Source organism: Xyrauchen texanus, chromosome 14 (genome assembly GCF_025860055.1).
Source record: "Xyrauchen texanus isolate HMW12.3.18 chromosome 14, RBS_HiC_50CHRs, whole genome shotgun sequence".
Taxonomy (NCBI): domain Eukaryota; kingdom Metazoa; phylum Chordata; class Actinopteri; order Cypriniformes; family Catostomidae; genus Xyrauchen; species Xyrauchen texanus.
This window is the reverse complement of record NC_068289.1, coordinates 18020927-18043392: the sequence shown is the minus strand read 5'-3', so window position 1 is coordinate 18043392 and position 22466 is coordinate 18020927. Positions and strand designations below refer to the sequence as shown.

Here is a 22466-nt window from a genome sequence, read left to right as displayed (position 1 = left end):
GAGTATTAAACTATATTTAACTTGAAACACTGAACTAAACATTTTATGTTTATGATGCAACGCACCGAGACGCTACACAAGCATGTCTGACGCAGGTGTAGATTGACGGGTCCTTAAACAAGCCTTCATAATAAATCTCCAACTAATTGACAAATTCACTTGTGAAATGGATTGCTGTGAACTGTATGCCAATGATTGACTTATGTTCAATAATATGGTAGTAAACAATACATTGTATTCTAAAGCCGCTTTTTATATTGTCTTATCAATGATTAACTATTCTGCTACAAGAATGTAATGCATTTTAATTATCTGAATATTTTTTTAGTATATATATGTATAATAAATATTTAAAGATAACTATGTATAATTATATATTGATATAAATATGTATAATCTTTATATATTGAATTATTGTTATATGAGGGGCTTTCTCAGCAAATATTTGTATATGCGATTAATTGAAATTAATTAATTGGGACACCATGTAATTCGATTAAGAATTTTAATTGATTGACAGCCCTAATTTTTTATCATTTAAAACCTAGCAAATTTATTTTAGTGAAATGTTTAGCTTGAAATGTGTGCTTGTGCTATCTTTAAACTAAATTCTACTTGATTTGAAATCTTGTGATTCAATGCAAAGACATTCATACATTTTTAAGTGTGTATACTTTTTGGTACCGCTGTATGTATACTATAATATTTTTATAGGTATATTACCTGTGTGTGTGTTTATGTACAGTAAATGGCGTCTTCACACTAAGGAAAATGCATTGTAAGATCGTATTTGTCTTTGTTTGTGTAATAGGATGTTTTAATGGAGCTTTTGGAAGAGTGTGCTGATGGATTATGGAAAGCAGAGCGTTATGAACTAATTTCTGACATCTACAAACTCATCATTCCCATTTATGAGAAACGCAGAGACTTTGAGGTACATTTTAATAACACACACTTATCATATACGTGATGCTTGAATAAAAGAGGAGTTCATATGGATGGAGTGTGTTTAATATCTAAAGCATAAGCATTCACACAGGATTCGTTCTTGCGTTCCATCCAACCAGTTATATATAATTGGTCTACTGAGTATTCTTATTCTCTATGAAAAATATCTAAATATTCTTATAACAAGATACATGTATTTGAGATACAGAGTGACATAAGACATAGTCTAATTTTCAGAGTAATTTAACAAAAGTTAGTGAGGTTCATGCTCATAAGAAGACAAATCTATTTGCCAATGAGGTAAGAAAAATCTGTTTTCCCTTTAAATTCATTTTTGTTATTGTTACCCCATTGGCAAATGCATTTTTCTTGTTATAAGCATAACCCTAACTAAATGTTGTTAGATTTCTCTGAAAACAAGACTCAATATCTTGTCATTTTGCTTCTCAAGGAAATGTATCTTGTTTTAAGGATGTTTAGATATTTTTAAAACTCTGTAAGAAATGTTTTTGCAATGTATACCCACACGGCAGATGTCTTTGGCTGTTGTGACATAATGCGTAAGGCATCTTGTGCCATAAGTGTTATGTTTCTAGGATGCTGTATGAACGTAAATTTTGTTTAAACATTTGGGGCGGGGCTGTGTTTGCTAACCAATGGCAGCTGTTTGCTTGAAAACTGTGATTATTTTTGCAATAGAGTTCAACATTGCCCGCCCACTTTTTCAGCCATCTGGGTTCCAGAAGTATTTTCCCCATTCATTTCTTCCATAGACTTTTTATAAATTCCTTCACAAAAGAATTGTAAGCCATGAACCAAACCAACCAGCTCTGAGGAGAATCACAATATTACAAACCTTATTTTGAAGCAAAAAAGTATTTTAAAATCAGACAAAAAGGCAAAGGTACCTGACTGTGTACATACTGTCTTTAACGAGGGCATGAACTATAATCCCATGAAGCACTGCTAATTAAGTATGTGAATATAAAGTGATGGAAATATACAAAACATTAGATTTTAGGTTGTTGATTATAAGTAAAGAAACGATATAGTCTGATATATATACAAATATCTAGGTAGAGGGTGAATGGAAACCAACTAAATTTCGACATTGAAAGTCAATGGAGTGGACGGTCGCTCCTGGGCTCATTTTGCGGGCTTTCTTGGCCGCAGTTCTCAGCTGGACCATGAGTAGTGTAGTTGTTCACCATGTATTCTGCTATCAAACACGATTTTTAAACAATGAAGTTGAAATAACCGGGACTGATGGCTTCAACAGAAGTATATACTGTGTACCATTGATGAACATTTTATGTTTCTGGCAGAAACTGGCTCATCTCTATGACACGCTTCACCGTGCTTACAGTAAAGTCACAGAGGTCATGCACACGGGCAAACGTTTGCTGGGAACATACTTCAGAGTGGCGTTCTTTGGTCAGGTGAGGAAACCCTGACTCATCAGTCACTGCAGTATAATAAAACACTTCATCATGGTGGATAAGCACTATAAAGCCCCTTTATTGTATTGTTTTTATTTATCTGTTTGTTAATGTAAACATGTTTCGGTTTGAAGGCAGCGGTAAGTCCTGTGCTATTAATTTCAGTTTGCAGTGGCTTAATATATTTTTGGACTAAGAATTTTAGACTACAGTTTTATTTTATTCAGCTTTGAGTGTGTGTAAATTCAAAAAAAATATTAACATTACAATAGAATTATTTTTTTATTTTATTTGTTATAATAACATTGCAATTGTCCTGTTAGCTTACTGGCTAAAAGGTGATTAAACTTCTCATTTCAAGTCTCTAAATTATTCTGCTAACACTATCAATACTCGTGAGTGATGCAAAAGCGCAACTAAACAAGAATGATCCAGTGTAGATACAGTACTGTGAAAAATTCTTAGGCACATATGTTGTTTCACAAAAAGCAGTTGTCTTAAGATGTTTATTTATATCTTCAGCTTTAGTGTGTCAATTGGAAATATACATTTTAGACTCCCAAACATTACATTTGCAAATAGAATACAATTCTAAGAACGTGGGGCCCTGAAAACAGATGGCTTGGCTCCCAAAGAGCCCCCCACTGAACATTGAGTCAATCTGAGATTACACAAAGAGACAGAAGTAATTGAGACAGACTAAATAGATAGAAGAACTGTGGTGAATTCTCCAAGAAGCTTGGAGCATCCTATCTGCCAACAACCAAGAAAAACTGTGTCCAGGTGTACCTAGGAGAATTGGTGCTGTTTTGAAAGATTTAGCCTTTTTGATGTGTATATACACTGATCAGCCACAACATTAAACCCACCTGCCTAATATTGTGTATGTCCCCTAGTACCGGTAAATTCTTGAGACTGTTGTGTGTGAAAATCCAGAGATCAACTGTTAAAGAAATACTCAAACCAGCCCATCTGGCACAAATAATCATGCCACAGTTGAAATCAATGAGATAAAAAAAAAATACCCCATTCTGAAGCTCCTGACCCGTATCTGCTTGATTTTATGCACTGCACTGCTGCCAAATGATTGGCTGATTAGATAATCGCATGGATGATGGTTGGTGCCAGATGGGCTGGTTTGAGTATTCCTGTAACTGCTGATCTCTGGGATTTTCACACACAACAGTCTCTAGAATTTACTCAGAATTGTAACAAAAATTGTCTACAGTAACTCAGATAACCACTCTGTACAATTGTGGTGAGAAGAATATAATCTCAGAATGCTATTGGCGCTGTTTTAGAGGCACAAGAGGGACCTACACAATATTAGGCAGGTGGTTTTAATGTTGTGGCTGATCGGTGTAAATATATATATATGTTTCTGCATTGCTTTTGCTGTGTAGATGGCTTTGCCGATCAAAACAGGAGAGTTCTAGTTTTGTCTCGTTGCTCGCCCAGTGTATTAACCACCATCTACCATTTCACATTTTCTAAAATCTGTCTGTGTTTGTTTGTACAGATACATATGTTTGAATGTATTCTGATGTTAGACACAAAGTCAATGAGCTTTTTTAATCAAAATCTAGATTTTAGGTTAAAATACATGAAAGTGTATCTTAAGTTTATACATCTTAAATCCTTTAACTGGTCACCATTTCTTTAATGTTTTTTACCATTTTAATCACCTTATTGCCCTTACTAATTCAATTGTCTACCAGTATCGATTTTTTAGTTGTTTTTTTTTTTTTTTAAAGTACAAATTTCATGTACTGTTAGTCTCTCAGTTAATATGAGGTTGGAAAACTACACATCCATTCTTATGTTTTTCATATTCGGTTTGGGATTTGATTAACAGTTCCACCTTTATTGGGTGTCATTGTTTCTTCTATTGTTAAGTGTTTTTGATCACTGATATATTGTTATGGTGGTTTGTGTCTCTAGCAGTACCAGTTTAATGACTCTGTGACTGATATGAATGAGGTAAAATAAAATTCTAGTGTAGATGAATGTTGTGCTCCTTGGTGTTGAAGTCATCGTAATCCGTGTGCAATTATTAGGATTTAATATTAATTACAATATTACAGTTTTCACATATCCTTGTATTTACAAATTACTATTCAAAAGTAGTTGTGTCCTGTGACTATCCTAGCAATAACATTTTATCAGGCAAATTTCTTTTAGACCCCGAGTGTGATTTTTCTTTTTTTTTTCTCTCTCTTTACCATATATTTATATGTAGACTAATATCTAATTCAATCTAAAATAAATATCATTGACAAAAAGCTTTATAGTTTCATTGTGGTTCCAGATCATTAATTTATACATATAGTCATTGCTCTGATTCAGTTTTGCTTGTTGTTTCAGGGCTTCTTTGAAGATGAAGATGGTAAAGAATACATTTATAAGGAGCCCAAATTCACCCCACTCTCTGAGATCTCACAAAGACTCCTTAAACTCTATTCAGAAAAGTTTGGAGCTGAGAATGTCAAAATGATCCAGGATTCTGGCAAGGTAAGACATTTTCCAGTTATATAATATGGCAATGTGTAATCATTAACAGTGCTTGCAAACATCGCTATTACTACTGCTTATTTGAACAAATCCTTAACATTAGGAATTAAACTTTGTGTGTACCATGTCTCACACCATGGTGACGAAACGACATAGTGGGGGAACAGAAATCCCTTAGGCTTGCTGGAGGGACAAATGCCATATCTAGAGACCTGCATATAAGGCCCTTTCCCACTGCAAGAACTAAAGCCCACATAAGGAACTATAGTTCCTCTTAGCCATTCAAACTTTTAGCTGTTTAGGACTTTCTTTTTTAGCTCTAACTCCAGGGGTAGGTACTTTTTGGGAGAAGAGGAATGATGAGAGGTGCTGCAGCCTGTTATTGTCAAAAATGCATGATGCACAAAGCAATGAGAAATGCGAAGAGTTGACAGATGCCATGAGTAAGCAAATTTTTAGCAGCAGGCTGGCAGCTATAAATTTGCTTAGAGGATTGTGATAATTTTCCAATTCCCTTGACATAAATAACATAAAACCAACAAAGTATCCAAAGAGTATCATCTGTTTCAATATTATGTGTGTGTGAGGAGTGAGCATCGCTGCTGGGTGACTTCAGTGGGAGACGTAGTTTGAGATTTCATTGCTGTTGCAGCACTGTACAGAAAAATAAAGTGATTTCTGGATTACTTATATTTTTCCTGTGATAACGGACATAAATAATTAGATGTTTATTGAGAGTGGGTAATTGAAAACTATTATAAATTTAACATGAAATCTAATTTACATAAGGAAAGTGTTGCATGTTTCTGCATCTTTAACTTGCATCAAGATGTATTTTTTCAGTCAACGTGAGTAGTTCAGTAAAGTATATTATACGGAGTCATAAAAGACTTTATTGTAAAAGATTGTGTTGATAAGTAAGGGATAATGTACACTGGCGGCCAACAGTTTGGAACAATGTAGAGATTTTGCTGTTTCAGAAGGAAATTGGTACTTTAATTCACCAAAGTGAAATTCAACTGATCACAAAGTATAATCCTTCTGAGTCAACAGATATGTGTGAAAGCTTCTGTTAATTCTTTGTTGATAAGATAAGGAAAATTAGACAAAATATTAGTCCAACATCTATGATCCTGCTGTGTGTTCAAACTGTATTGGAATTTTTAGCCTTTTCAATTCGGTTTCCTTTCCGCTTTTACTGGAGATTGTTTAACAACTTATGCTTACGGGGTCTCCATGCAATGTCATCCCTCCTTGTTTTCTTAATCATGTTTTTGATGTGGTAGGGCCCACTCTTCTAGTTTTTATCAATAGGTGCCTGGAATCTAATATTTAATTTATATCCAAAATTATGGAAAAAGTGGTTCTTCACCAATTGCAGAGATTTTTGGTTGACAGCAAGATCTTTGATATAATTCAATCAGGTTTTAGAAAACTTTATTCGACTGAAACGGCACTTGTAAAGGTTTTAAATGATGTCTTAATAGCCACTGATTCTGGTGACTCAGTTGTCCTGGTTCTTTTAGATTTAAGTGCTGCATTCGATACAGTTGACCGTGATATCCTTCTTTCTCGGTTGGACTATGCTGTGGGCATTAGAGGAACTGCCCTTAGTTGGTTCCAATCATATCTTGTAAACATAGGAAAATTCCACTCGAGTGTTGCTCCCCTGACTTGTGGGGTCCCCCAAGGCTCTATTTTGGCCCCCATACTGTTTTCTCTTCATATACTTCCCATAGTTTTAAAAAAAACATGGCTTTAATTATCACTGCTATGCAGATGATACAAAAATGTATCTGCCCCTGAAGCATAAAAATGACTTAGACTATCTCGTTGCTTGTCTGTCTGATGTTAAGTTTCTTAAATTTAAATGAAAGTAAAACTGAAATCATTGTGTTTGGCTCTTCAGAAACCCCTAAAACTTCTCATTAATATGTTGGTGTCTTATCGTCTTTTTGTGGGGGTCTTTTTTGATAGTGCCCTTAAATTTGACAAGCAAATTAACTCACTTGTAAAATCCAGTTTTTATAAACTAAGAGTACTTGCTAAAGTGAAGTCCTTTCTGTCCATCAATCACTTCAAAACAGCGATGCATGCTTTCATCACCTCTAGACTGGACTATTGTAATTCCCTATTTTTGGTAATAAACAATTCTTCCATATCTAGATTACAGATGGTTCAAAATTCAGCTGCAAGACTTTTAACGGGTGTCCGTAAATGTGAGCACATTACTCTTGTATTAGTGTCTTTCTGTCCATTCTAGAATTGATTTTAAAGTGCTCTTGCTTGTATTTAAATCCTTAAATGGCCGAACCCCTGCCTACCTCTCCAACCTTTTGTGTGAACACCGTCCAGGAAGAGCTCTTTAGTATGCCAACCCGAGTTTATTAACTGTTCCTAAGTCAAAGCTAAAATCTAGGGGTGATCGAGCATTCGCCATAGAAGCACCTCAACTTTGGAACAGCTTACCGACTTCTATCTGAACTGCTCCAACACTACATATTTTTAAATCTATGTTAAAAACGCATCTTTTCTCTCTAGCCTACAACTTGTGATGTTCTCTGTTTGATGTTTTATGTCTTTTGGGTATATATTATGTTTTATTTTGGGTTTTATTGTATTTAAAAAGTTAATGCGAACACATTGTACAGCACATTGCCAACTGTTGTTTTTTAAATTGTGCTATATAAATAGAATTTAAATGAATTGACATTACTGATGTAAAAAAAAAAAAACAGCACCATCACTTGGTCAAAAATGGCAAAAAAAAGAAACTGCTTTCTCTAGAAATCCGTCAGTCAATCATTGTTTTGAGGAATGAAGGCTATACAATGCTTGAAATTGCCAAAAAACTAAAGATTTCATACAAAGTTATACACTACAGTCTTCAAAGACAATGGACAACTGGCTCTAACAAGGACAGAAAGAGATATGAAAGGCCAGATGTACACATAAACAAGAGGATAAGGAAGCGTGGGGTAAAATGTCAACTGATTATCTGGACAAACTGACAGCTAGACTGCCAAGGATCTGCAAAGCTGTCATTGCTGCACGTGGTGTAGTTTTATGTGAACTCTTTGAAGTAGTTTAAGAAGTTCTGAACATTTTGTTTTCAAATTTGAATAGTAATTTTTCACGTTATTAATGTCCTGATTATACATTGTGATCAGTTAAATTCCACTTTGGTGAATAAAAGTACCAATTTCTTCCCAAAATCTGTACATTATTCTAAATGTTTGGCTGCCAGTGTAAAACTTTGCATCGGGGTCCTGATCACCCTGTTTGTTTGTTTTTTGTTGTTGCAGTAACTGGCTGACTGTACATTGTTACACGGCTACTAACCAAATAAATAAATAAATGGACATAAAATAATGACTTTGATAAACGGACATTTAAATTATGTAATTATGTGATAAGACATTTTTTTTGTGAAAATGACCAACTGACTGCTCCCAGCTAACTACAAGACTTCTGCAAAATAAACAAAGAAATGGACATGAAATATTTATTTGCGTTGAAATTATATTATGTGATTAATATAAGATTGCACAGTGATCCGAGAAGTAGGAAAGATGACTTGCAATACCCGGATGACTGGTCTGATATATCTTAATCCCTGGACATGCAGTTGTTACTGAAATGTCAAACCGCTAGATGGCGCCATTGACCAATCAGAATAGAGTATTCCAGAGACCTGCGTAATAAATAGGTTTATAGGACATTTTCAACATGTTTCTGCTGAATTAAATGTGTGCTACATGGTTAAAATAGGCTGCGTGCCTCATCTCTCCTCTCACTGCGGCTTCAGGGACACAGGACCTTGCGGCTCACACTCTCAGTAGAAAGACTGAAACCTGCAGACACATATTTTGTAAAACAGCCCTAACAAAAACATATCTTCGATCCTGGCATCCTCCATCAGTGTTTTTGTTGTATTGGATCATGTGTGAAAACAACATCAGGAGAAAAATGGTTGACACTACAATACGTCATGACAATGGGTGTTTTGTAGGTGCTAATGCAAGAGGGAGAAGTCTCTTCCAGAATGTAGTTCCTCTAAAATGTTGTCCATCAAGTTGGGGAGTACCAGAATTCTATGTGGGAAAGGGGCTATAGATACTTGAGTAGATACTCTTTTGATTTGGGCCCTCCACCTTGCTACCATCCAGAACACTCTAGCAACACTCTTGTAACCATATAAAATAAGCACAGAGGTTTGCACTTCTAAGCATTCAGAACACCTTGACAATCACATTATAACAGAACCACCCACAACAGCCGTAGGTTTTGCATAGACAAGCACCATTTATTTTTTTTGTTCAGAAAATTTAAAAATCTAGTTTAGTTTGTTAAACGATTAGTTTATGAATTTATGTCTATATTCAGTGTATAGGTTTGAATATCGGTCTCAAGATTTTGAATGTGTTTTCGCTATGCAAATTCAAAAGATCAGACATAAGGAAACAGTGTATAAATTACAATTGTCCAGCAGATAAAGATGTGATTAAATCAATATATTTTTGTTTTTTGTGCAGATTAATCCAAAGGATCTGGACTCTAAATATGCTTATATCCAAGTGACTCATGTCACTCCATTCCTGGAGGAGAAGGAACTATTGGAGAGAAAAACAGACTTTGAGAGGAGCCACAACATTCGCAGATTCGTCTTTGAGATGCCCTTCACGGTTTCAGGCAAAAAACAAGGCGGCGTGGAGGAACAGTGCAAACGCAGGACTATACTAACCAGTAAGTATACTCACTCAGGGGCTGTTCACACAGAACACTAGATGCAAGGCAACAAATGGAAAATAATGCAGCATTTTTTAAACATAGAAGTTCTTTTAACTTGTCATGTGTCTTAAAAACGTGCCGCTCAAACAGTGTTTAGTCTGAAATCTCTCCTTTGAGTTCTGTGATTAAAATCTGAATGTGTCAGCTGACTATGACAGCATTATAGTTATACAATCTTCTCAATCGCAAAGTACATCCCTTATCTCCACAGACAGGTCAAAAAGATCCTGCAGACCACAGCAGATAATAATATAGCTCAGTCAACAGTCATTCTGTGTCTCTAATTTAGGGCCTTTTATCATTTTTACTTCCATTAGAATTTAATCAGATGTCTTATTTCCATGTTTTTCTGTGTTTGTCAATTTGTCATAGTGCCTTACAGACTGCAGTTCAGCACATGATTCTGCATGTATATAAAAAATAAAAAATAAATGTTTTTTTTAAAAAGAATATTAAATAGATTCAAATTATTATTGTTTATTAATCAAACTAGTTGTATTAGCTACCACAATTAATCAAATATAATGCACAATCCTGTGGACTTCAATTACTTTCATTAACATTACTACTTGAAGGTGACATAGCTATACAATGAAAATGACTTTTCTTTTGTTAAAAGTCCCACCTGAGTGTGATTTAATTGATAGCCATTGATAGCCATTAAAGGAATGGTTTAATCAAAAATGAAAGTTCTACCATTATTTGTGGCATATGACATTCTTTCTTCTGTGGATTTTTTTTTTTTTAAAGTCTTCACAGGTTTTATTTGCTATAATGCATGTAAATAGCACCATATAACCACTGTAAAATTAATCTATATGACATGACGTCATGTTGTACGTTTGGTCACGAGACGTAATTAGAACCAATGTGCTTTGATGTTATCTATGTAGGGGCCACGTGTGAATGAAGCACTTAAATTTATTAGTATGATTAGACCTGAGAGTGAATACCAATCATCTTTAGCTCTGTTCTACATAAAGTGATCGTATTGCTTCAAATATTTAGGAATATAGTACATGAGTTAATCACTTTATTATTATTACTTTTACTTTGGTGTTATGGTGTGTTGTATTTTTTGGGTCTCTCCTGTAAGCATAAAGCCCTGTTCACACCGCCAGTGACATTGTCGCTGGGTGTTGCTAGTCTCTGTACTGCTAGTGGGAGTTCCTACTTTTGTCACTCTAACTTTATTGGTGGACGGCACAACTGGCCATAGCTTTCAAAAATCTGAACACAAAGATTGAAGTCTAATTTGACAAGGAATCAGTTCTCTTGCCTCTAATAATTGACATTCTGCAGGTGAGAGTGTTTAAATATGAACTGCAACATCAATATATGAATCAAACTCACTCAGAATGCTGACAGTTTCCGACACTGTTTTCCACATATTTTTTTATTATATCCATGCATGTGGTTACAGACAAAAGGTGTAGAGCAGTGAATTCCTCACAACATTATAACTTCTCCGTTATGCCTGCACTCGAAACCAGTATCTCACAAGAGACTGATGATGGGAGCTTCGCCACCATCTTTCCCACTGGTAGTTGCTCCCGAATGTCGCTCGTCATTTGCATAAAGATAAACTTTCCTCAACTTTGTTGTGTCACTTGCCAGGCCCACATATTGTTGCTAATGCTCACTCATGTTGCCAGAAGTCAGTCTGCTCTCAATGAAAATGAATGGTGGTGTGAATGGAGCTTAGGGGTTTGACAGACCAGTCATTATTCAATAACATTATAGCAAATAAACCTGTAAGACTTTTTAAATTCCCCTTTTTTCGTCCACGGAAGAAAGAAAGTCATACGGGTAGGGAGCAAAATTAAGGTTGGTAAATAATGACAGAATTTTTATTTTTGAGTGGACCATCTTTTTAAGAAGGATTTTTCACTTTTTACTGATAAACGAGAGTCCAGCTATGCGATTTATCTTTAGAAATCAAGAAGATACCACAATGAATGTTGAAAATTAGTTAATTGTTTATTGTGGATAAATTTAACAGTGTTGTACATAAAAATTATTTAAAAATAAGTTAATAATATACATTATTAAAGCAATATCACACGAGCATGAGTGCTGATAGATGGGCAATACAGCATAATTGCGAGGGTGCTATTGCTTTTATACAACAGTTCAATGATTAAGTAAATAAGTAAGTAGGGAAAAACTAAGGACTGTGCCCTCCAAAAATACACACTTGTGTGTAGAACTACTTACACCACATGATCTGCGGTTGCTTGTTTGAAAGATGTGCCAAGCCTCCGTTACTAATTTAAAAAAAATGTCACTTTAGAACTAGTAAGAGAGAGAGAGACCGACCGACCGAGTGATTACCTGCATCAGTTGCAGTTGTTAACAGTAATGCTGAAGCTATTAGTTTAACTCTATTCCTCAGCTGTAGTGTGATTGTAATTCGCTCTGATCGGAGAGTGATGCTGCCATACATGCTATTTGAATTAACATGAGTATTTCACTCATGTTCCAGTGTTTTGCTGTCAGAGAGAAAACATGGAGGATGCCAGTTTCTTTCTTGTATACTTCTTGGAGAACTCTTATTTTGACACCATCACAGAAAGTGTCTCTTCCGGCATGTTGAAACTTTGGTATCAGTTGGGCACCCTGAGCGTGTTTGTTTACGCAGTCTATCCCGACTCTCAGCTGTTATCAGCAGTAATGCTGAAGCTGTTAGTTTAACTCTATTTCTCAGCTATAGTGTAATCCAAGCAATAATGGAGTAAGAGATGGCAAGATGACTTAATTGACAACATTTTTCAACGTCAGTTCAACTAGCTCACAACCCACACAAGACAGTCTTTTGTTGCCAGCTGCTGGTTTAAATTAAGTTAAGAAAATGTACATATCTATCTGCTCTTACACATTTGCACTGCTCTCACATGTTAGTTAGGAATTCCACAAACACAAGGTTCGAGGACCGGAACTAACTGCTTTATAATAAAAAAATATGAACTAAATAATATTTATAATAGAAACAATTTTTTTTCTCTTTTCCTTTCTATCTCCCTGTCTTTCTAAGCCACGCACTGTTTCCCGTATGTAAAGAAGCGTATTGCTGTGATGTATCAGCATCATGTGGATCTGAACCCCATAGAGGTAGCCATTGATGAGATGAGTAAAAAGGTGCTGGAGATCAGACAGCTGTGTTCCTGCAGTGATGTGGACATGATCCAACTACAGCTCAAACTACAGGGCAGCATCAGTGTCCAGGTATAGAAACACACACACCTATTAGTCTGTTCATCGAGGGTCTTCCTAGAGACATCTGTACACTGACATGTTCACTTAAAGCCCAAAGTATACTTTGGTCAGATGCGAATGCTGGGTGTCCACTTACAGCGAGCACTGAACACGTGTAGTCCGATTTTTCTAACCTCGCGTCTTTGAACATGCAGAATACGCTTGGAGTTATTTGCATTAATTATTGAGTCCATACAAGGTGGCAACACTTACATTTTGAGCCATTGCTGTCATGAAGAAGTGGTAGATGTAATTGCCACTAAACATCAGGTGATGAAGGTAAAAACAACTACAGTGTATGTGCAAGGCAAGAGCACGTGTGTGAGGACGTCTGGGGATACCTGCATCTGCAACTTGAGTCTGAAGGAATATAAAGACATCTTTAATGTTCTTAACTCCTGAAGAGAAAATGTGTATGCACACACAGTTATATAGAGTATACCTTGACAGGCTCGCGTTCAACTGTATGCAGACGCTGAGCGATCGTGTCAAAATGGAAGAATACCCAGGGTTTAAATCCAAAAGATATAGCACATGACATACAAATAAAACTGCTCTAGCAATCTCTTAAGTTATTTCAAAACAATTCTTATATTGTAAACCTTTTCTTCCTCCCACCAAGGTTAATGCTGGTCCTCTTGCCTATGCCAGGGCTTTCCTGGATGATGCCAGCACTAAGAAATACCCAGACAACAAAGTCAAACAACTCAAAGAAGTCTTCTGGTAAATAAATAAATTCAAGCAGAGGAGAACACTGTGAAAAGTTTCCTTATTATGACAGTATTCAGTGTATTTACAGTCATGTAAAAGGTGTTTTGCATGTGGTGTTTTGCAGGCAGTTTGTGGATGCGTGTGGCCAGGGTTTAGGCATTAATGAGCGTCTGATTAAAGAAGACCAGCAGGAGTATCATGATGAGATGAAGGCCAGCTACAGGGATCTCACCAAAGAGCTTGCTGCTATTATGCACGAGCCTGTAAGATACACACTGATCTTACCAATCTGATAAATTCATGTGTGAATACATTCTATAGGTTGGATTTGCCTGAATCTACAAATGTATCAAGTTTTCCTGTTCTCTTTCCCTCTTTTGCTCTCATGACCAGATTGGATGGTAAAACATTTCAAATCATTGAAGCAAATGTTACTGCATACTGAAGGCCTGCATGGAATCCTCGCCCACAGAAATCTGTAGAATTCAATCACCTGTAATTCATAAAGTTCACATGCCCTGCTCCTAGCATGTTTGTTTATTTGATATTATGCTTAATTTAATAATGCTTTAGAGGTTGATGGATATATCGGGTTCAACAAAAAGCAACTTTTGTTTATCAGCAAAAATATATGCAGATAGTTTATATATATATATATATATATATATATATATATATATATATATATATATATACACCTCAGTAGAAACCTCCAGCGCCAGCCACAGAGGAACACAGTTAGAAAAGCTTGGTTCTGCAGTATAACAACAACCTCTAGAATTAAATAAAAACATCTCATTGTTAGATATCATCCTGGGGTGGGGGTGGGGGTGGGGGGTCTCTGGTTACAAAGTGCACCAATCAAAGCTGTTTTGGTCTGCTTTACATTTTTGAAGAGGTGCACGTCAGCCTACAGTTCAACAAAGAAAGGCCTTAAAATCAGCTTGCCCTTATCTCTCCCACACCTGGCTCACCACTTGTGGTTGAAATTCTCTGTAGAGTGAATCTGCCCCCTGTGTTTATTATGCCAAGGATATGCATTGTGCGTAATGAATAAGCCTGCACTGCTCAAGACAAACTGTTTCTGTGCTAGGATGTGCAGTCCAGTTGAACGTGTACCTCATGGAAATGTAAATATGCCAATAGTAGCTACAGAATGTGGGGAAAAACATTTGTGAAATTTCAGGAAGTGAAAAAAGCAGATACTGCATACATTTTTTTAACGCATTAAACAGTCAACTATTAATAGCCTAAAATGACATTTCTCAGTGCTAGTCTAAACCTATCCACTTTCTCACAGCATTGCAAGGCGGTCCGGCTAAACCCTGTCACAGAAAAATGAAGGAAGACAATATGTTCTTATATTCTATCAGCGCTATTTTTTAATTGTCATCCATGTAGACACATCTCAGATCTGTCTTTGGCATTTGCATCTTGCTCTCTAATCAGCATAGTGTAGAATAAGCACTGCATTTTAACACATTGCATCAATTTGAAAGGAGTTCAGTTTCAGGAAGTACGTCTCAAGATCCCTGCATTCTGTTCCATTCTCTTGTGCTCCGTTTAGTGTCCTGTTTAGTAGTCCTGTTCGGTTAGGTAGCGTCTGAGCTGCAAATGTACGTACAACTGTAATTAATGAAAACCCAGTGGTATTGCTGGTATTTTAAAGCTTGAGTACCGCACTAGTACCGTGGTACTGGTATACCATGCAATCCTAAACCCTACTCCATATGCCTTGTGCCTTCACAAAAAATCAAAAACGCTCCGATTCCGTGTGGGCCTATTATAAATTGTATCATAATTTGTATTTGTTATTACGATTTATGATCTTTTTGCTCTTCTCTTTGTCTGTAGATAAGTGCAGTGGATGATGGCATGCGGAGTCCTATTCCAGATTCTCTTCACATCTTTAATGCCATCAGTGGAACGCCCACATCAGCTACAATCCAGGGCCTGCCCAACTCCTCCTCAGTGGTGTGAACCTGACCCATGTATTGACCTTGTGAATTTTCCTTTTATTATTATCTCCACCCCAACACACAGATGTATATATAAGATCTCACCCGCCCTACACCTCTCCCAAAAATGTACGCAGATGTTATTGCACTTTACAAAGCCATGCTGGGTTACCCTCATGAACATCTGCATGACATCAAGTGTGGCAGAGGGGGGAGATCTATTTGTTTCTGCCTCATCCAGGGGATTTCACCTACTGTTTCCTGTGGAGACTTTATAAATCAAACATTTTTATATATTTTGTTTTTAAACTTTTGGCCATTTGGCCACTTTTAATAATACCCATTACAGTAAGAGGACAGGAAATAAGTGGGAACTGGATTGGGACATTAAATGAAACTGGTTTTCCTCACATGAGCACCACAGTTAAACATGTCCGAGCACATACACTAACTGCTAAGCCACAGCTCAGAGGCATTTGACATACACTATATGGTCAAAGGAATGTGGACAAGGGCTGGGCGATACAGCATTTGGGATATTCACAATACAATCACAATGATTTTCTGATGATAAAAAACAAGAAATATTGCGAATAACGCAATACTTTTAATTAGCTTTTTATTTGGCCACTGCATTTCCTAAAGAGCACGCCGTTAGACTAATTTCACAAGACTGCACAATAAATCAAAATAACATTAGGATCCCGATATGTTGATATTAAACCACAAAAGTTAATAATATAAATTTTGAATTATTAAGTGAATATTGTTAGATAACAAAATATAAAATATATAATAGTTCAGTATTATATTGCAATGACAAACTTGCCTGGTACACACAATATACATGCAGTATTATTTAATATTCAACTAGATTCCAAAAAATAGGTGTTGGTTTTGACGCATTCTGCTCATTTATTCATTTATTAGGCTACTAAGTATTATTGTATATGTGTGCATATAAATGAAAACAATTAAATCTCAATCTTCTTTGTGTTCATTTAGTTAAAAACAGTGGAAAACCTGCCTTCATTATTTTTAACAAGGTTTTTACTTCATACATTAAACATTTTGATTCTGCTTGGCTAAAATGGCTGTTTAATTAAATGATCCACTGGTTCAAAACATTTAAATGAATGGTTCACCCAGAAATGAAAATTCTCTCATTATTCACTGACCCTGATGTCATCCCAGATGTGTTTTACTGTCTTTCTTCAGCAGAACGCAAATTAAGATGTTTAGATCAAGATGGAGCTCTGTCAGGTCCTTATAATGCAAGTAAATGGGTGCCAGCATAAAAGTAATCCATGCGAATCTAGTTGATCAATGAATGTCTTCAGAAGCGAATCAATTCGTTTGAGTAAAAAAAGAAGTCAATAATTATCAAGTTTATATCTTTAAATCAGCGCTTCCATCCAGTGCTCTGATGCAGTTTGAAATGGCCGAACTCTTGAGTGACAGTCGTTCTTCTGCTGTAAATAAGCACTGCTTCCGAATTCTTGTTTGAACTCGCCGATGCGCCTACATCATGCTTTGCATCAGCTGCTAGCAAGAAGTGCTTTTTAAAATAATGTTTTAATTGGCAATTATTATTTTACATAAAATATCGATTTGCTTCAGAAGACATTCATTGATCGATTGGATTACTTTTATACTGCATAAATGTGACTTTTGGACAGTAACAAAATATCGATGTATCATTTTTGTAGCCATATCGCCCAGCCCTAATATGGACACCCTCATTTAGTTCAGTCATTTCAGCTACAACCATTACTAACATCAATCATAAAATCAAACATACAATCATGCACTCTCCTCAATGAATGAGAGCAAATCTCCACATCCATTTTCCAACATCTAGTGAAAACTGAATCAGAAGAGTGGAATCTGGTATAGCAGCAAACCGAGGACCATCTCCCTATCAATGCCTATGGTTTTGAAATGAAATGTTCAAATATGGGTGTCCACATACTTTTGGCTGTGTATTTTATAAAAATCTTCATCCAGTTCTAATAATTTTGTATGTTTTCACTTTGTAATGCTTCTTCTGGCTCAGACTTTTTATTTGTTTTTAATTACAGATAGACTTTATGCCTTTAGCCTGCACTAGCTCGTTGTCTGAGAGACAAGCAATGTCGCCCATCAGCATCTGGCTGATTTTAAGCCATTATATGTGAGCTGTTAATGTATTTGTGTGTAATTTGCAAACTGCAATAGTAGAACGTTGAGTGGGCATAACAGTTGCGATGTCAACTCGCTCACTACACGTGATACACTGGAGGAGGTGCGGGGCTTGCTCTAATGTTCTCAGTCAAATGTAAAACGAATATTCAGAGTGGATCAAATATTTTTATACTGTTGGACACAGTTGAATGTGATGGGGGTTTGTTTTATCTGTATTTAACAATCTCTGCTCTGCTGTATTTAAAAAAAAGAATTTTTCCTCATGCTTAATTTTTTAATAAATCTCACAACTTTCAGACACAGTTTCGTTATTAATTTTTTTTCAATTGTATTTTTTTTTCAAAACTCCACTAGAATGTTGCACTCTCAAGTAGTTTTATATGGTGGCCAATGGGTGTACAACACATCCAAATAAGCAAAGTAAATAAAACTAAAAACACACTGGAAATAAGCCACAGAACAACTAAATTAAGCCACAACACAACAAAAATATCAAAGTAAAAACTACTTATTTTTCCTCATGTGCTCTGAACAATTTCTGGTTGGGTTTCTACCAGAACTCTTAATGCACATAACTTCATCGACATTTGCTCAAATCCATGCAATGATGCGAATATTACATCAAAGTAGCTATTACATCTCCCGCTCAGAGGGCAAAGTGCTTGGGGAAAACGCTCAGTTCCCCGGTCAACGCGTCACAAGAGAACTCTTGTAGTTACTTGCAGTGGAACGAGCAGCCTCATGATCTCAAATGCGAGTCAGACTGCCACACAACCTAAAATACAGAGCTTAAAAATTTGTTTTTTTGTTAATTTCACTGTGTTCTGGCTTTATATTGTTGTGTTGTGGCTTATTTACTGTGGCAGCGGGGGCGTGGTCAAGCGCCCGTCCGGGAGAGAAAAGCGGTAAGGGCGCTTACACCTGAGCTAAATTATGTCTAACACCTGTGTCTAATTGCAGTAAGCATGAGGAGAGCGGCATAAAAGAGCAGCAGCCACAGAGCCTCGGGAGATAGAGTGCCTATACCCAGAGTAGCAACTAAAAGAACGTGTGTTATACGATTGTGTATCGAACAGAAAGTGTATAATTAAAGAATCTTACCTTGAAGCCGACGCTGGTTCCTATGTCTTCCTTAGTGGAAAGCTTCACACTGGTGCCGAAACCCAGGAATTAGCTGAAAAATTTTCTGCAAATTATGGAACAGAGTCGCCCCATAGAGTCCTCCCAGCTGGTGGAAGTCCTCCAGTCCCTCGCTACTCTCCATCAGAGCCACCAACAGTCTCTGCTTGAGCTCCGACAGGACCAGGATCGTCGGTTCTTTGAGATAATGCGGGCTCAAGCAGAGGACCGGCTTGCTATCCGGAGCCACCTCAGCCAGGAGGCCGCTCCAGACGCAGCCGCATACCCGGACACCCGCGCCACACTGCCCCCACCCGCGCTACAGAAGATGGGGCCGGCAGATGATCCGGAGGCGTTCCTGGACCTCTTTGAGCGCACAGCGGAAATTTGGGGTTGGCCGCATGACCAGTGGGCAGCCCGCCTCGTCCCTCTCTTGTCCGGGGAAGCACAGCTCGCGGCACAACAACTTCCGGCAACAAGCCTCCTGGCTTATACCGACTTGAGGAGAGCCATCCTGCAACGGGTTGGTCGGAGCCCGGAAGAAAGTCGCCAGCTCTTCCGGGCCTTGAAACTGGATAAGTCCAGTAACCAGACCACCATCCACCAACGCTTGGTTCAACCCGGGGCTTTGGGCTCAGCTAAACGGGTGAGGGTGAGGTGTGTGCATGGGGATGTTCACAAGTATCCCATGGTGACTTTGGCGATCAAATTCCGGGGAGAAAAACATAGTGTGGAGGCAGCGGTTAGTTCCCGCCTCACCCATCCGCTAATTTTGGGAACTGATTGGCCGAATTTTAGAAATTTATTGGAGGGAGTTTGTGTGGATGGGTCCTGCATGAAAGTGAAGAGATGTGTGATGTGCGATGCTTTGGCAGGGGAGGCTGAGCCGGGGCCGTCCTCGGTTGCTCCGAATGACGAGGGAAGGGGCAGGTTGTCGCCCCTCCTCTCAGGGAATTCCCGGAGGGGGACTTCCCCTTGGAGCAGTCGCGGGATGAAACCCTTAAGCACGCTTTTGACCAAGTGAGAGTAATCGATGGTCAACAACTCCAGCCGGGTGTCGCCGTTTCATATCCATATTTTTCGCTTATTAAAAATCGGTTGTACAGAGTGACGCAGGACCTCAAACAAAGGAGGAAGTGACACAATTATTGATTCCATGGAGCCGCCGGGGAAATGGTTTTCCAGGCGGCTCACTATAATCCTATGGCCGGTCACCTAGGGGAAAGAAAGACACTTCTCCGTCTAATAGCCCGTTTCTATTGGCCGGGCATTGGTGGCGACGTCCGCAGGTGGTGTGCGGCGTGCCGCGAATGTCAGCTCGTAAACCCACCAGCCACCCCAAAAGCGCCTTTGCGCCCCCTTCCATTGATCGAGGTTCCCTTCGAAAGAATTGGAATGGACCTCGTCGGGCCATTAGAACGGACGGCATGCGGACATCGCTTTGTGTTAGTCCTGATGGATTACGCAACGCGATATCCGGAAGCAGTGCCTTTGAGCAACATCTCACCACGTAGTGTTGCAGGGCACTCTTCAAAATAATCTCCCGGGTGGGGATTCCGAAAGAAATCCTCACCCGACCAAGGCACTACTTTTATGTCATGAACACTTCGCGAACTTTACGAACTCTTGGGCATTAAGTCGATTCGCACTAGCGTCTACCATCCTCAGACAGATGGACTGGTGGAACGATTTAATAGGACGCTCAAAAATACGATTCGTAAATTCATACACGAAGACGCTAGAAATTGGGATAAGTGGCTGGACCCTCTGTTATTTGCAGTACGAGAGGTCCCGCAAGCCTCCATGGGGTTCTCCCTATTTGAGCTGCTGTACGGGCGGCCTCGCAGGGTCCTCGACGTCATCCATGAAGCTTGGGAGGAGGGACCTTCTAATAGTAAAAGCGAAATTCAATACTTTCTTGATCTTAGAGCAAAACTCCACACACTGGGGAAATTAACACAGGAGAATTTGCTCCAGGCTCAAGAACGCTAACGCCGGCTGTATGACAGGGGTGCTCAGCTACGGAATTCGCGACCGGAGATAAAGTGCTTGTATTACTCCCAACATCGAGCTCTAAATTACTCGCCAAGTGGCAAGGACCCTTTGAGGTCACACGACCAGTAGGGGATCTCGATTATGAGGTTAAGCGTACCGATAGAAGGGCGCGTGTCAAATATATCACCTCAACCTCCTGAAATTGTGGAGAGAAGAGGCGGCCTCTGTGGCGTTAGCAACGGTAGTTCCGAGAGGGCGGAGCTCGGACCGGAGGTAAACAAAGCCCGCAATCTCAACACCCCGGTTCCTTGTGGAGGCCACCTCTCACCGCGCCAACTCGCAGAGGTTTCCGAATTACAAAAGGAGTTTGCAGACGTGTTTTCTCCTCTACCAGGCCGCACAAACATCATACATCACCATATCGAGACCGAGCCGGGCGTGGTGGTACGTTGCCGCCCCTATCGCTTGCCCGAACACAAAAAGAAAGTAGTTCGAGAAGAATTGGACGCAATGCTTGAGATGGGAGTAATAGAAGAGTCCCACAGCGATTGGTCCAGCCCAGTCGTCCTTGTTCCCAAGAGCGATGGGTCTGTACGTTTCTGTGTGGATTATAGGAAAGTCAACGCGGTGTCTAAATTTGACGTGTACCCAATGCCCCGTGTTGATGAACTGCTCGATCGGTTAGGTACGGCTCGATTTTATTCGACCTTGGATCTAACGAAGGGTTATTGGCAGATCCCCTTGACACCAATATCCCGTGAGAAAACGGCCTTCACCACGCCGTTCGGATTACACCAATTCCTGACGCTTCCTTTCGGTTTGTTCGGGGCACCAGCCACGTTTCAGCATCTCATGGATAGGATCCTCAGACCGCATACTGCTTACGCCGCTGCCTATCTAGACGATATCATCATTTATAGCAATGATTGGCAGCGGCACATGCAACATCTGAGGGCCGTCCTGAGATCGCTGCAGCGGGCGGGGCTCACGGCAAACCCGAAAAAGTGCGCGGTTGGGCGTGTGGAGGTATGGTATCTGGGGTTCCACTTGGGTCATGGCCAGGTGCGTCCCCAAATTGACAAGACCGTGGCGATTGCGACTTGCCCTAGACCCAAGACCAAAAAGGGGGTGAGGCAGTTCCTGGGGCTGGCTGGCTATTACAGAAGATGTGTGCCTAATTATTCGGATGTCACCAGCCCGCTGACTGACCTCACTAAAAAGGGGGCTCCAGATCCGGTCCAATGGTCAGAGCAGTGCCAACAGGCGTTTACACAGATTAAAGCTGCACTTTGTGGGGGGCCGCTTTTGCATGCACCTGACTTCTTTCTCCCTTTTGTGTTGCAGACGGTTTTTGGCATACTCCTTATGCCAAAAAGTTCAAAGGAATTGATGTAGTCACAGAAAATATGGATACACTTTTTTTTTTTTCTGGTAGATTTGATCAGGAACCATGGAATTAGTATTCACTGTTATAGCGACGATACCCAGATTTATATTTTTTCAAGACCTTGTAAAATTTTCCAATTCTCCAAGCTGGCAGAGTGTATCAATGATA

The 22466-nt window shown here is 38.8% G+C and overlaps 1 protein-coding gene across 2 annotated transcripts in view; it reads left to right on the top strand.

Moving 5' to 3' along the window:
* The window catches only part of LOC127654896 (dedicator of cytokinesis protein 9-like), a 145080-nt gene extending 126989 nt beyond the window's left edge, over window positions 1–18091 (top strand). For both annotated transcript variants that reach the window (XM_052142443.1, XM_052142442.1), the window contains 8 exons: window positions 812–934; window positions 2274–2387; window positions 4752–4898; window positions 9434–9644; window positions 12724–12914; window positions 13567–13667; window positions 13780–13918; window positions 15510–18091. In XM_052142443.1, coding sequence (XP_051998403.1) covers window positions 812–934; window positions 2274–2387; window positions 4752–4898; window positions 9434–9644; window positions 12724–12914; window positions 13567–13667; window positions 13780–13918; window positions 15510–15635 — 1152 coding nt within the window. In that variant the 3' untranslated portion in view covers window positions 15636–18091. The remainder of the gene's footprint in view (window positions 1–811; window positions 935–2273; window positions 2388–4751; window positions 4899–9433; window positions 9645–12723; window positions 12915–13566; window positions 13668–13779; window positions 13919–15509) is intronic.
* The last annotated feature ends 4375 nt before the right edge of the window (window positions 18092–22466 follow it).